Here is a 12,455-nt window from a genome sequence, read left to right as displayed (position 1 = left end):
AAAGGTCATCATCATCCGGATCAGAGGCGACAACCTGTGGTGTATCATCTGGTTTAAAAAAAAAGGCGGTAGATGGCCGCACCTACACACACATCTGCCAGTTCCGGAATCTTTTTTGCATCAAGCACCGCCACCAAGATGCGGACCTGTCCTGTAGCACGGAGATGGATCATATCCACCTTTTGAGTGGTCCCAATGATAGATCCTACTGCCCACAAAGGAATAAAAGCACGGAGTGCTCTGGGGACCTTTGTCACTGTCACCCAAACCTGATCAAGCATCCGGGTCGGTTGCACATCATCAACAAACTTCTCGAAGAGTAATGACAAGAAGGCTGATTTCAGATGGGATTTCGATGCAAAAGAAGATGACAAGAAAGACAATCACAGATGGGATTTTGGCACAAAAGCGGATGACAAGAAGGCCGATTGCAGATGGGATTTCGATGCAAAACAAGATGAGAAGAAAGCCAATCGTAGGTGGGATTTTGCCACAAATGGAGATGACAAGAAGGCTGATTTCAGATGGGATTTCGATGCAAAAGAAGATGACAAGAAAGCTAACCACAGATGGGATTTTGCCGTAAAAGTGGATGAGAAGATGGCTGATTTCAGATGGGATTTTGATGCAAAACTAGGTGACACAAAAGCCAATCATAGGTGGGATTTTGCTACAAATGGAGATGACAAGAAGACTGATTTTAGATGGGATTTTGATGCAAAAGAAGGTGAAGAAAAAGCCAATCATAGATGGGATTTTGCCACAAAAGGAGATGACAAGAAGGTTGGTTTTAGATGGAATTTCGATGCAAAACAAGATGACAAGAAAGCTGACCATAGGTGGGATTTTGCCATAGATGGAGATGACAAGAAGGTTGATTTTAGATGGGATGTCGATGCAAAAGAAGATGACGAGAAAACCAATCATAGATGGGATTTTGCCACAAAAGCGGATGGCAAGAAAGCAGATTTCAGATGGGATTTCGACGCAAAACAAGAGGAAGGGAAATCCAACCATAGATGGGATTTTGCTACAAAAGGAGATAATGAGAAAGCTAATCATAGATGGGACTTAAATAATTTTCCTTCACTTCATATGGGTCGTCCTCATAAGAAAGGTATGATAGTTTAGTAATGTGATAACTATCATCAATCCTCTTGTGGTATATATATAAGCTTTCTAATGGTTTGCTTAGCAGAGGTACTTGAACACGTGCATGGCCATGGGCAGCATGGCACCGGACATAGCCATGGTCACTTCAACTTTGCAACCCTCCTGTTCACGGAAGACGCGTTGACGCCAGGGACCATGGTGAGCCCCTACATTGAGCCATCAGCGTCGCCCGTCCCCTTCCTACGTCGCGACGTCAGCGATTCCATCGCGCTGTCCACCAGCAACTTCTCCAGAATCATGTCGAAGTTTGGACCCATGGCGTCTACCCTCTCCATGGCGCCCCGCGACATGTGGTCCACGGTGCGCACCTGCGAGCACCCGCACGGGGTGGAGGGCGAGCAGCACGTGTGCGCCGCGTCCATCGAGTCGATGGTCGAGCTCGCGGCGTCGGTGCTCGGGACGCGCGACCTCCGGGCCTTCTCCTCCTCCGCCGACGTGCCCGCAGAGGGCGTCGCCTCGCCGCCGGGGAGCCCGCCGTACAAGGTGGCCGCGGTGAGGGCCGTCACCGCCCCGGGGCAGCCGGCGACCACCATGACGTGCCACAGCATGGAGTTCCCGTACGCGGTGTTCTACTGCCACGCCGTCAACCCCACCCGGGTGTATGAGGTGACGCTGACGCGGATCGCCTCGGAGGACGACGGCGCCGCCGCCACCAGCCCCAGCACGATGCGGGCGCTCGCGGTGTGCCACCTCGACACGTCGCGGTTCAGCCCCGACAACGCCTTCTTCGTGGCGCGGCGTCTCAAGCCTGGGGACGCGGCGGTGTGCCACTTCACCGGCAGGGGCGGCGTCGTCTGGGCGCCTGCCACCGCGTCAACAACACAGGAGGTTGGACAGGTCGCGGTCGCGGCGCAGTAGAGGCGGCGGCGAACGTATGGACACGCGCTGTCCGCCTGTCCCTTTCCCTGCCGAGTACGTGTAAGACGAGCTCGGTGACCAGCTTGTTATATATAGCAAGAATAAAATGTAAGGCCGGATCAGACGACGTGTAAGGCATGCGCATGCGTCGTACTAGCTCTCGTGTATATATGGGCTCTTATCAGCTATTTGTGTGTGCATGTACCTTATTATGTACCAGTGTGTTGCTACTACTTATATAATCACTTAATGTAACATGCATCTGTGCATGGTAAGTACGTCGTGTGAATTCTCTCGTTTTAGTTTTTGGTTTGAGTCGGACTTTGTCCCAGTTTTAAGCAGCAAGCAGTGGTGGAGCCAGTCAATTTCCCTAAGGCCCCGTTTGGATCATTGAAATTAAATTTATTTAAATAATCTTAATTTTGACTCATTAATTAAACCAATATGGTTGTATATAGATTATATTTGTATATTATTGTTAGCTATACGAGAGATATATTTATGTGTTGCATTTCTATCGTAGGAGAGCGAGTTGAAGAGCGTGTTATAAGTTGCAAACTAGAAACATAGCATGGTGATCTATAGAATTAATTTTCATCTCCCACCCTATGAATTTGATATATGCTTATAAATGAACTCTGGAAAGTGGTAGAATATCAAATTCCAATCCAAATAACCTAATTTATTATCTATATTTCAATTCCTCCAAATGAAAGGATCCAAACACCCCCTTATTGACAGAAACACACAAAGGAGACAGATACATCATCAGTGACAATAAAACATGAAGTCTTGCACACACCCACATCCCTGGCCGGCCGATCACAGACACACAAACCCTGTGATGATCAGTCCTATTTTAGCATTGCTATTTTCCTTCGTGGGCTCTACAAGGTACAAGCTGATCAAAGTTATACCTAGATGAGACGCAGCTAGCCAGGTGCGAAGCATTGTTCAACGTTCAGTTAAGTGGGTGGTTCAGCAGTAGTGATGCCGTGTGTTTAGCTCTATGTGGGTTTGCAGTCAAGAATTATTCAGACACTACGTGAAAAACGGTTTGTAGCAACGGGATAAATTTTTTATAGGGGCGGCTGGTGATGGAGCCGCCCCTACAGTGGCGTGCTCGGGAGCCCAGAGACCAGCCGCCCCTACAAATGGAACAGCAGGGGCGGCTGGTGATATGAGCCGCCCCTACAAATGGGTCTGATTTGTAGGGGCGCACTATACCACAGCCCAGATTCAGCGTCGGTCGGTGGGTCGTTATAAGCCGTTTCAGCGTCTTACGGTCGGTCGTTATAAACTTATAACGACACATATATGAGTCGTTGATACTGGCGACGTTAAAAACTTTTAACGTCGGACCGACTTTTAACGTCGGACCGTCTAACGATATGCAAAAGATATAACGACAGATCTTCTGACGTGGTTTATAAACTTATAACGACGCACCGCCTGATGATATATATTTATAGCGACCCACTGTCCATCACTATGCATACAAATAATTAACATATAATATTATGTGCTACTGTTTATATTTTAATCATACAATCAACAGTAGCATCTCATACATTCAAATAACACTGTCATGAAACACATAAGCTAGACCAGAAAGAGCTCACAAGTTATATTAAATCCATCATAATTTGTCATGCCATTTTACACACAATTCATGGCAAACAAAAGCTAAGATGAAACAAGTTTGGCCAAAATGGTAGACGTACTAGAGATACGGTTCCACAACCCATATCTCATAGTTTGCTTCCACACTTTACAAAATGATCCACCTCTAGTAAGTCCAAACAAATGTTTTCATCTATAGCTAGGATGTTCAAAACACGTCATCATGAGCACTTTGATCCAATCAGTGGCTGCACTCTACTTCCAGCTATTTCCTCCCACCACCTGTAAATAAAAGTTGAAATTCATAAAGAAAACTCAACCAAAAACTTCATAAAAGGCACCAGTCAGCTGGAGGCACAAGCACCCAGCACAAGGCAGCAAGCAGCACAATTGGTATTCATGGAATGAAAATTCATTTATGATGCATATTAATTTCAAATTTCATTTCACAGCCACCAGACAATACATTGACTATGGTTTCAACCTAGCAGGCACTATGCACACAGCCACAACATGGAGGGATCACATCTACTCAGGCATACAGCAGGGATCACATCTACTAAATAAAGGAATTGTTCTTCTGGAATTTAGAATTTCTGAAAATATTTAGATAAATAATAGCAGTTCTCCATATGACTCTTCTACAACATGGCAGCAATAGTTGTTTCTATAGAAATTGGTTTAGGTTATCACAGACCATCTGAAAATCAGCAAGATGCACACATAAAAGAAACATCGAAGCACCACTGCATGTTGGTTAGATCATGTCAGCATGCTTGGAAGGGGCACCAGTCACCAAGCACTAACATGTAGGAGGTACAACTATACTCTAGTTTTCCATTCACACAATCAGCATGCTTGCTAGATCATGTCATTTTGGGCAAAGTTTCAGATTGCTAGATCATGTCATTTTCATTTTCATATGTACAAAGGTTCATAGTTTCATGCAAGATGTATGATCTCCTAAATGACATGTAGATGGAAAAATTCAGAATAGCACACCTGTTCCATGGGATGATTTTTTAGTCTTGCTGACCTTGAGCTGTTAGAAATATCAACAATTAGAAAATCTGGGCACTCATTACATATGAAAACGACAAACAATGACAAGTGTTGTTTGTTACCCTGTTATATGGCCATGCAATTGACAGGTCCTTAGCATCAGCCATGTCTTGCACACCAGGATATGGACGAGGTACCTTTGCTTCCCTTTTCATCACATACCTGATAACAACTTCACAGTGTTTCCTTCCAAGAGTGTGGCCTGCACACATGGTGCTAGGATTTACTGAAATAACTATTCCCTTGGCCACAGGTTCATCTCTTTGGAGTGCATATAGTATAACTTCGTTGCCACACTGAAACAAACAATGTACTTATGAGAATTGTATTCATTAAAAAATCACCATTGGACTATAAGCAAAAAAAAATGAAAAACAATGAGAACATTACAAGGTCAGCATGTGAGATGCGATTTGCATCACCATTCCTTGATGGGGCTGCACCGTCAGGGCTAGACTGAGGGGACTGGACAACTGGGGCTGTAGGAATGGGGTTAGACTGAGGTGGCTGAACGTCTGTGGCTGTAGGAATGGGGCTAGAGTGAGGGCGCTGCATAAATGAGGCTGCAGGAAAGGTGTTGGGCTGCACAAATGGGGAGCTGCACGATCGGTGGGGCTGCTGGACTGGTGAGGCTAAGTTGGTCCTACGCACAAGCACATATTCATCATCTTCATCAGACTCATCCATAACCTCAACACCATCACCATCACTGTCACAGTTCCCATGGTTCACAGAAGGGGTGGGTTCTCCATGTAAATTCCATGTTCTGTACCCTTTTAGAAACCCATCACATATTAAGTGTTCGCGGATTTCACTAGCCTCTTTCCAGAAAGAGTTGGAACACTTTCTACAAGGACAAAGTATCTTGCTACCAACAGCTGCATTACTAAATGCAAAAGCTAAGAAACGGTTCACCCCCTGCAAATATGCCTTGCCATGCCTACATAAAAGTTTTATGTTAAATGCCCACTCTTGCTATGTATACCGCTTTCCGTATTTGCTATGTTACTGTATTTACCTAGCATCATCATTAATCCAGGATTTATCCATCAACCTTTATTAGGGACAACTAGAAGCTGACCAGAACAAGCTGCATCGAATTCAACACATTGTGCATATATATCATCAATTGCATCCAGCATAACAAGCACGGGTAAGACCAGCAGCAACAATGGTAGTGAAGTGGTAGAGAGCACTTTACCTGATACTCCTGAGTCAAATTCACGAGCTGGCTCCTACTACTTGGTGACAAGGCGCCTGTAGATGCTACGGCTTTTGTTAGGGCAAAGGTCCAAGGAGCAACTTATTCTTGTACGCCTCAGTCAACCACGAATATAACCTGCTGGATAAAGGAAACCACAGATCCATGAATTAGCGAGTAATTAGGAAGGGAAGTATGTCAACAGCTGTGGTATAGAGGGGGCTGGACAATGACCAAACATAAATAACATAGTATATTAATCTTAGTATATATAGGGATCAACTATATATTTAATATACTGAGTTTGTATGATATAAAAAGTACTATTTTTTTTGACTAGTCAGGGTCATTTAATTTGTCCTTGATGGCTTTCTTCCTTCAAAAAAAAATTGAAATGGCTCTCTTTTAGGTATTAGGATCATCCTTCAAAAATAAATAAAAAAGCATAAGCTACAGCATACTAGCATACTAGCTACAGCATATAAGCTACAACATACTGTTGGACTAGGCAATTATAGTATGCATCGATCAGCTGAAGCTTACAAAAGCACAAATTATAGACTATAAAAATCTAGTGCTGAACTTGGGAGGGGCCGTGGCCACTGCTGGCCCCCTTGCCTCCGCCAGTGTGCAGAGGAGCATGCAATCTTGGCCGCAATGGCCTGAGAGCCGGAGCTGCAGAGTCCGAAGAGATCCTACATTCTCATGAACCTGATTAGTGAAGTAGTACTAGCAGCTAGCAAATCAGATGGCTTTGGAGGCCCTCTTGGGATCTACCGAATACAACAACAGCAAATACAAGTGCAGACGGAGATGCCATACAAGTGCAGATGGAGATGGCGGCTCCCTTCTTTGGATCTGCTGTGCAGAGCGAGGCAGGGGGGAGATCTGCCTGTGGCGGCAGTGCAGAGGACAGGAACACAGAGGGGTAGGGGTGTGGGTGCAGAGGAACCCGGTGGGGCTGAGGTGGGCGGAGGGAATGGCGAGCTACCTGGAGACGACGTCGAGCTGAGGTCGCCGGCCGAGCTGTGGTCGCTGGTGGGGAGCGGGCGAGAGCTGAGGTCGCCGCCGGGAGGGGCCGAGCTGAGCTCGCCGGCCCGCAGACTGACCGCGCAGAGGAGATTTGGGGGCACCGTTGAGAGGGGCCGGTGGCCGGTGGCCGGCCGACGGCGGCAGGCAGGCCGCTCGTGTGAGGGCGTGTGCAGGGCGACGCTATTTTTTTTTCTTCGATTGGCTTCGGGTGGCGGCGTGGTGTGCGTCAGGGGAGAGGAGTGCGGTGGATTTTGGGGTTCCTGCTCTGAGTGCCCAGCAGGCGGGAGATAGAAAATGGGCTGACCCATTGGCGGGCTTTGATTTTTTTTTCTGTCATGTGGGCCTATGTTAAAAGGTTAGGCGGGAAGTGGGCTAATCCAGTGCGCGAGTGGAGTCCATCTGTGGCGACGACCGGTGGGTCGTTAAAAGAACGATATAACGACCGACCATCCGACGTTGAATCGAAATAGAATTAACGTCCGACGACCTGTAGTCAAAATGAGATATAACGACCTACCGTCCGTTACAAATCATTAACGTCTAACTTTCCGACGTTAAATCGACATTTTTAACGACCCCCAACTGACGTTGATTTTGGGCTGTGGTGTAGTGGCGGCTCAATCACCAGCCGCCCCTGGTGTTGCGATTTGTAGGGGCGGCTCAATCACCAACCGCCCCTACAAATGCTGCCGCCGGAACCCAAACCTGGGCTTGGGCCTCACTTTTGCTAGTAGGGCACTGAAACCCGCAGGCCTGTTAAGCCTATCAACGATCTAAGCCCTCGATCTGAATCGAACGACCGAAGTTCGTCCAACCAGCGACAAAACTACCCGCCGAACATCCGAAACCCTAGGGTTTCATTCTCACTTATCCATCCGACGCCGCACTCTCTCTCACTCGCTCTCTATCTCTCTCACCCGATGGCGCTTAGATCCGTGGGCCGCTACTACATCCGCGCCGAGAGCCCCGACGCGGAGGCCGCCTGCACGCTCCTCCTCGAGCTCTACGTGCGCGCCGGGTGCCCGCGCCTCCGGGGACAGGGGAGGGAGGGGGCGGAGCTACTGCTGCGGTAGGAGGCCCGCGAAGCCGCGCTGACGGGGCGCAGCCGCCTCCTATGCGTCAGCGGCGGCGGGGTCGGCGATGGGGCCGGCGCTGCGGGCGCCCGCGGCCTCGCTCTCTTCATGGCTACCTTTGGGGTGCCGGTCGAGTTCCCTGCGCAGGAGCTCTGCGACCTTGTAGACGCTGCCGACGTCTCCGTCTGCGTGGAGGTGCTCAAGGCCTCCAAGCTCTTTGTCAGGAAGATGCGGGGTGAGAAAAATGAAATCTACTTCCCTCTTCTTCCCCTGAACCCTGATGACATTCAAGCGTTTCAGATTTTCCATGTTCCAATTCAGATTTCAGATCCTTTCAGTGCGCCTGTCATCCGGCGACGGATCTTGGGTGGTGGTGTCCCTCGTGGCATTTTTATACCCTCTCCCGGTCTCCTCCGTAAACCCTAGCCGCCAGTATCGTGCTGAAGCTGAACTGCTGATCCATCTTCCAAGCTCTGGTAAGTCTCTCAGTTATCCTTTGTGCCTGGTACAGTTGATATGGGCGTTGTGAGGCTGAGACATCATAGGCGTGGGCTTTTGAAGCGGGATTCGATGGGGTTTGCGCCTCCGTCCATGGATCGGTGGATCCTATTGGGGAGTTTTGTGCCGTTGCTTTGGTCTTGGCTGGACTCTTGCCGCCGTTGCACGGCCGGCTGCAGCTGGCTTCTGGGTGGCCCCGTTGTTGCGTATTCTTTTGCCTCTGCTTGTATTGAAAGCAAGTAAGGTTCACAAGTCCTTGTTCAAGTAAGGATGATTGTTTCGGTGAGATTTTAGGGGCCCTGTTAATGATTGGAAAATTGATGGAAGTTTCTATGGTGAGATGTAGTTTGTTCATGGACCAAACGATAAGAGAGTAGCAATTTGGGAATATTAGAGAAATTTCTTTGTAGTTAGGATTGTATAAGAAAACGCAAGGCTTTCATGCAGAGGTGCCTGTTGTGATCTGGTTTGGTGGTTGCTGCTTCTTTCTTTCTCAGTCCTATCGCTGTTCATGACCGTGTAAGCACTAAGCACTAAGCACTATGTGTTTCAACTGTTCTTTGTACATCATTGCATCTAATAGTCAATACTAGTACCAGACTGGATAAAAAAAACTTCAGTACCCCCTCTGCAGGGTCTCCTGCTTTTGTTTGCTGCGATTCTTGTTATTGTTGGGAGTAATTCCTCTTTATTCTCGTTGGATTTATCAGGTATCATTCCTCTGCGCTGATTCAAGATGTAGCTCCAGTACTACATCAACGAGAAAGGGGACAAGGTCTACACCACCAAGGTTTGTGTATGAGCTTGCACTTAAGTTTCTCTGAATGGCTGATGATTTTGGGTGTTACTTGTTAGCCTCTGCTAATTTGGGTGTCTGTGTTCTTGCTTTGCAGAAGGAGTCGCCTCTTGGGGTGCCGACGCAGTCTGCTCACCCAGGTACACTGCCTTTGTTCACTAGAGTTACCTTTGCTGCTTCTGTTATAACTTGCCTGTCAAGATATGATAGTTGGATAGTTTTCTTTTGTTGGCTATAAGGATGCAGAGTCATGGTTGTCTAATTATGAGCAGTTGGCATGTTTCTAGACCCCCTGACCGATTTGTGTCATTCATCCAATAGTATGTTGTATCTTCAATTTCTTCTGCGTTTAGATTCTGGATATTTTGAGCAGACAAATAAAAAATTGCTTGCGCAACTTTTAAGAATGGAGTTAAGAGTACCGGTACCTATCAAAGCTACAGATCATTCTTTCTTTTCCTGTGACAATTCCCTGTGCTTTATATGATCAATATGAACTCACTAGGCATTCGCATAATCTAGAGTTCTAGTCAATCATGAATGGCTTTACCATGAGCACTGTCTGCCAGGTTAAAGCATCATTCTGTTGTATCATTGGACTAGATGTAAATAGACTGTAGAGAGATAGAAGCTATCGTACTTTACCTGAGGCGAACACTTGCATTGTGGATGTATGGGACCAAACAAAGATGTAACCTGCAGAACTGAAACATGTGGAATTCATTCTTTTTTATGGTTTTGATTGTTTAATAATTTGGGTGACCATGGACCTCGCATCATGATTTACTAAAATATTTCCTTGTGGTGCAGCTCGCTTCTCACCAGATGACAAGTACTCTCGCCAGCGGTTCCTATTGAAGAAGAGATTTGGACTTCTGCCAACTCAGCAGCCAGCACCCAAGTACTGAAGCTTCAACTATCCAACCATGCATGTTCAGTTCGTGTCACGGCTTGTTGGTTGGAATGTTGAATGGGTATTAAGAACATAAATCAAACACTGCTAGGCACTACTTTTCATATATCTATGTGCAGTCTCATAGTTTAAATGAACAGCAAGCACAATAATTTGCACCGTGTATTGTCATGGAATATTTGTTATAATCTGGTATAAATAAATGTTCTGGTCGAATTTGAATTGTAAATTTAATTTTTTTTGGCGGAAAATTGATTTGTAGGGGCGGTTGGTACTGTAGCTGCCCCTACAAATCGATTTGTAGGGGCGGCTACAGTACCAACCGCCGCTACAAATCGATTTGTAGGGGCGGTCTGGAAACCGCCCTTACAAATGCATGGTTTGTAGAGACCCTTGCGCAGGGGCGGCTGGCCGAACCGTCCCTACAAATGCTTATTAGCCGCCCCTAAAAACCATATCTGACGTAGTGAGATGAGAGCCTGCTTAGTGTTCATTGTGTGGACCTAGGTCCCAATAGTCATACTAATCGAGTTGCTTGCATTGTTCAATCTCGAGAGCTCCATACTAAGGTAGACACACTTCTAGATCAAATTGCTCCCATTTTATATATAGTGTTCGAATGATAAATAATTTTTTCGGTCTTCAATGGATTGTACTATTTTTTTTTATCTGCACACTTTTATTCAGTATTCAGTGGAGAAGCAGAGTGTTTAGTGATCATCAAGATCAATTTCAGCTGAAGCAAGGAAGGTAATAATATTTACATTGATCCCTTTTGTGTCTTCCACCGATGGAGTATATGTAGATGTTTCTATTGCTTTGAAAAGATAGTACAATTTATTTGATAGTTTAGCCACAACTTTTTTCTTTCTTCGATCTGAATGCTATGTTCAAAACTCATTTATATTACTCTCACTTTCTCAGTATAACTTTTAGCTAGGTGTTGTCCCGTATGAATGATATGTTCATTTCTGTGCTTCTTACTGTAGGCTTTTGTTAGTTTCCTATCGTGTGTTTGGTTTTGGGATCACAAACCCAACCCATATTTTTAGGATGGGGCAAACCCATTTTCTTGTTTGATTTAATAGGTTGGGTTCAACCCAGTTCTGTATTTGGTTTGAGGGATTGGGTGGGTTGAGGGATGGATCATTCTAACGCCGTTACCTACTGTTCATGGGCCTGCAATGTCAGCCACTGTTTCTCTTCTCCCACCTCCCGTTGTAGTCTAAAAAAATCCCATCGTCAAGCTCGAGCAGGAGGCTGCCCCGGCCCTTACGGCCCCGCACTGTTAGAATTTATATGGATAATTCTCTAAATCCAAATGAAGAAATTCTAATAAATCTCAAAGTCCCACTACATGTGTTCCTTAATGGGCTTTAAATGTTTAAGCCCATAAGTAGAGATGGAAGGTGCAACATCAATTAGTACCATATTGCTAGTTGATGTGGAGGTCGGGGTTCTCCTCCCCCCTCTCCCCTTGTGTGTGTGTATATATATAGGGAGAGTATATTCAGTAGCCAGCTATAAAATATATATATAGGGAGCAACACACGATGACGACTCGTGTGAATGGAGCCATGAGAGCCTTGAGCATGGGTCCCTCCGCTGGGTATATTTTAATCTTACTATTTTTACATTGAGTAAGGTTTTTGTGCTATTAAACATGATCAGTATGCTCATCATAGTTGCCACCGGTAGTTCACATGTCCACATGCTTGTTATCATGAATTTACTACTATATTTCTAGATTAAATTAACCATAAAAATGCTTAATTTCCTAACATTCCAAAAACCTGATATTAGGTAATTTTCTGTTAGTGGTTTTGCTGCTGCATTGAAGACGAATGATTTCGATGGCACAAATTATAAGAGATGGCGTGCTAAGATTGTCCTGTGGTTGACTACTATGAATTGCTATCATGCCGCACATGGGAAGCCCGAACAGTTTACTCCTGAGGAGGAGGAAAAGTTTGCGGCTGCCGATAACCTGTTTTGAGGTGCCATGATTAGCGCGCTTCATAGCAAATACGAAGACAATTACATATGCACGTCAGACAAAGAGTTATGGGATGCACTTGATGCTCAGTTCAGTGTTTCTGATGCTGGTAGTGAGCTGTACAACATTAAGCAGCTGTATGACTATAAAATGGTTGATAACCGTTCAGTAGTGGAACAGGCTCATAAAATACAGACACTGGCTAAGGAACTCAAGCAGTTTCCATTTGT

The 12,455-nt window shown here is 45.8% G+C and overlaps 1 protein-coding gene across 1 annotated transcript in view; it reads left to right on the top strand.

Moving 5' to 3' along the window:
• LOC136480484 (BURP domain-containing protein 9-like) overlaps positions 1–2,237 on the top strand; it is a 3,231-nt gene extending 994 nt beyond the window's left edge. The window contains exons 2-3 of the mRNA XM_066478012.1: positions 279–1,117; positions 1,199–2,237. Coding sequence (XP_066334109.1) covers positions 279–1,117; positions 1,199–2,031 — 1,672 coding nt within the window. The 3' untranslated portion in view covers positions 2,032–2,237. The remainder of the gene's footprint in view (positions 1–278; positions 1,118–1,198) is intronic.
• Positions 2,238–12,455: the final 10,218 nt, after the last annotated feature.

This window comes from Miscanthus floridulus, chromosome 9, assembly GCF_019320115.1.
Source record: "Miscanthus floridulus cultivar M001 chromosome 9, ASM1932011v1, whole genome shotgun sequence".
NCBI lineage: Eukaryota > Viridiplantae > Streptophyta > Magnoliopsida > Poales > Poaceae > Miscanthus > Miscanthus floridulus.
The sequence above is the reverse complement of the archived record's forward strand: the minus strand, read 5'-3'. Positions and strand labels throughout refer to the sequence as shown.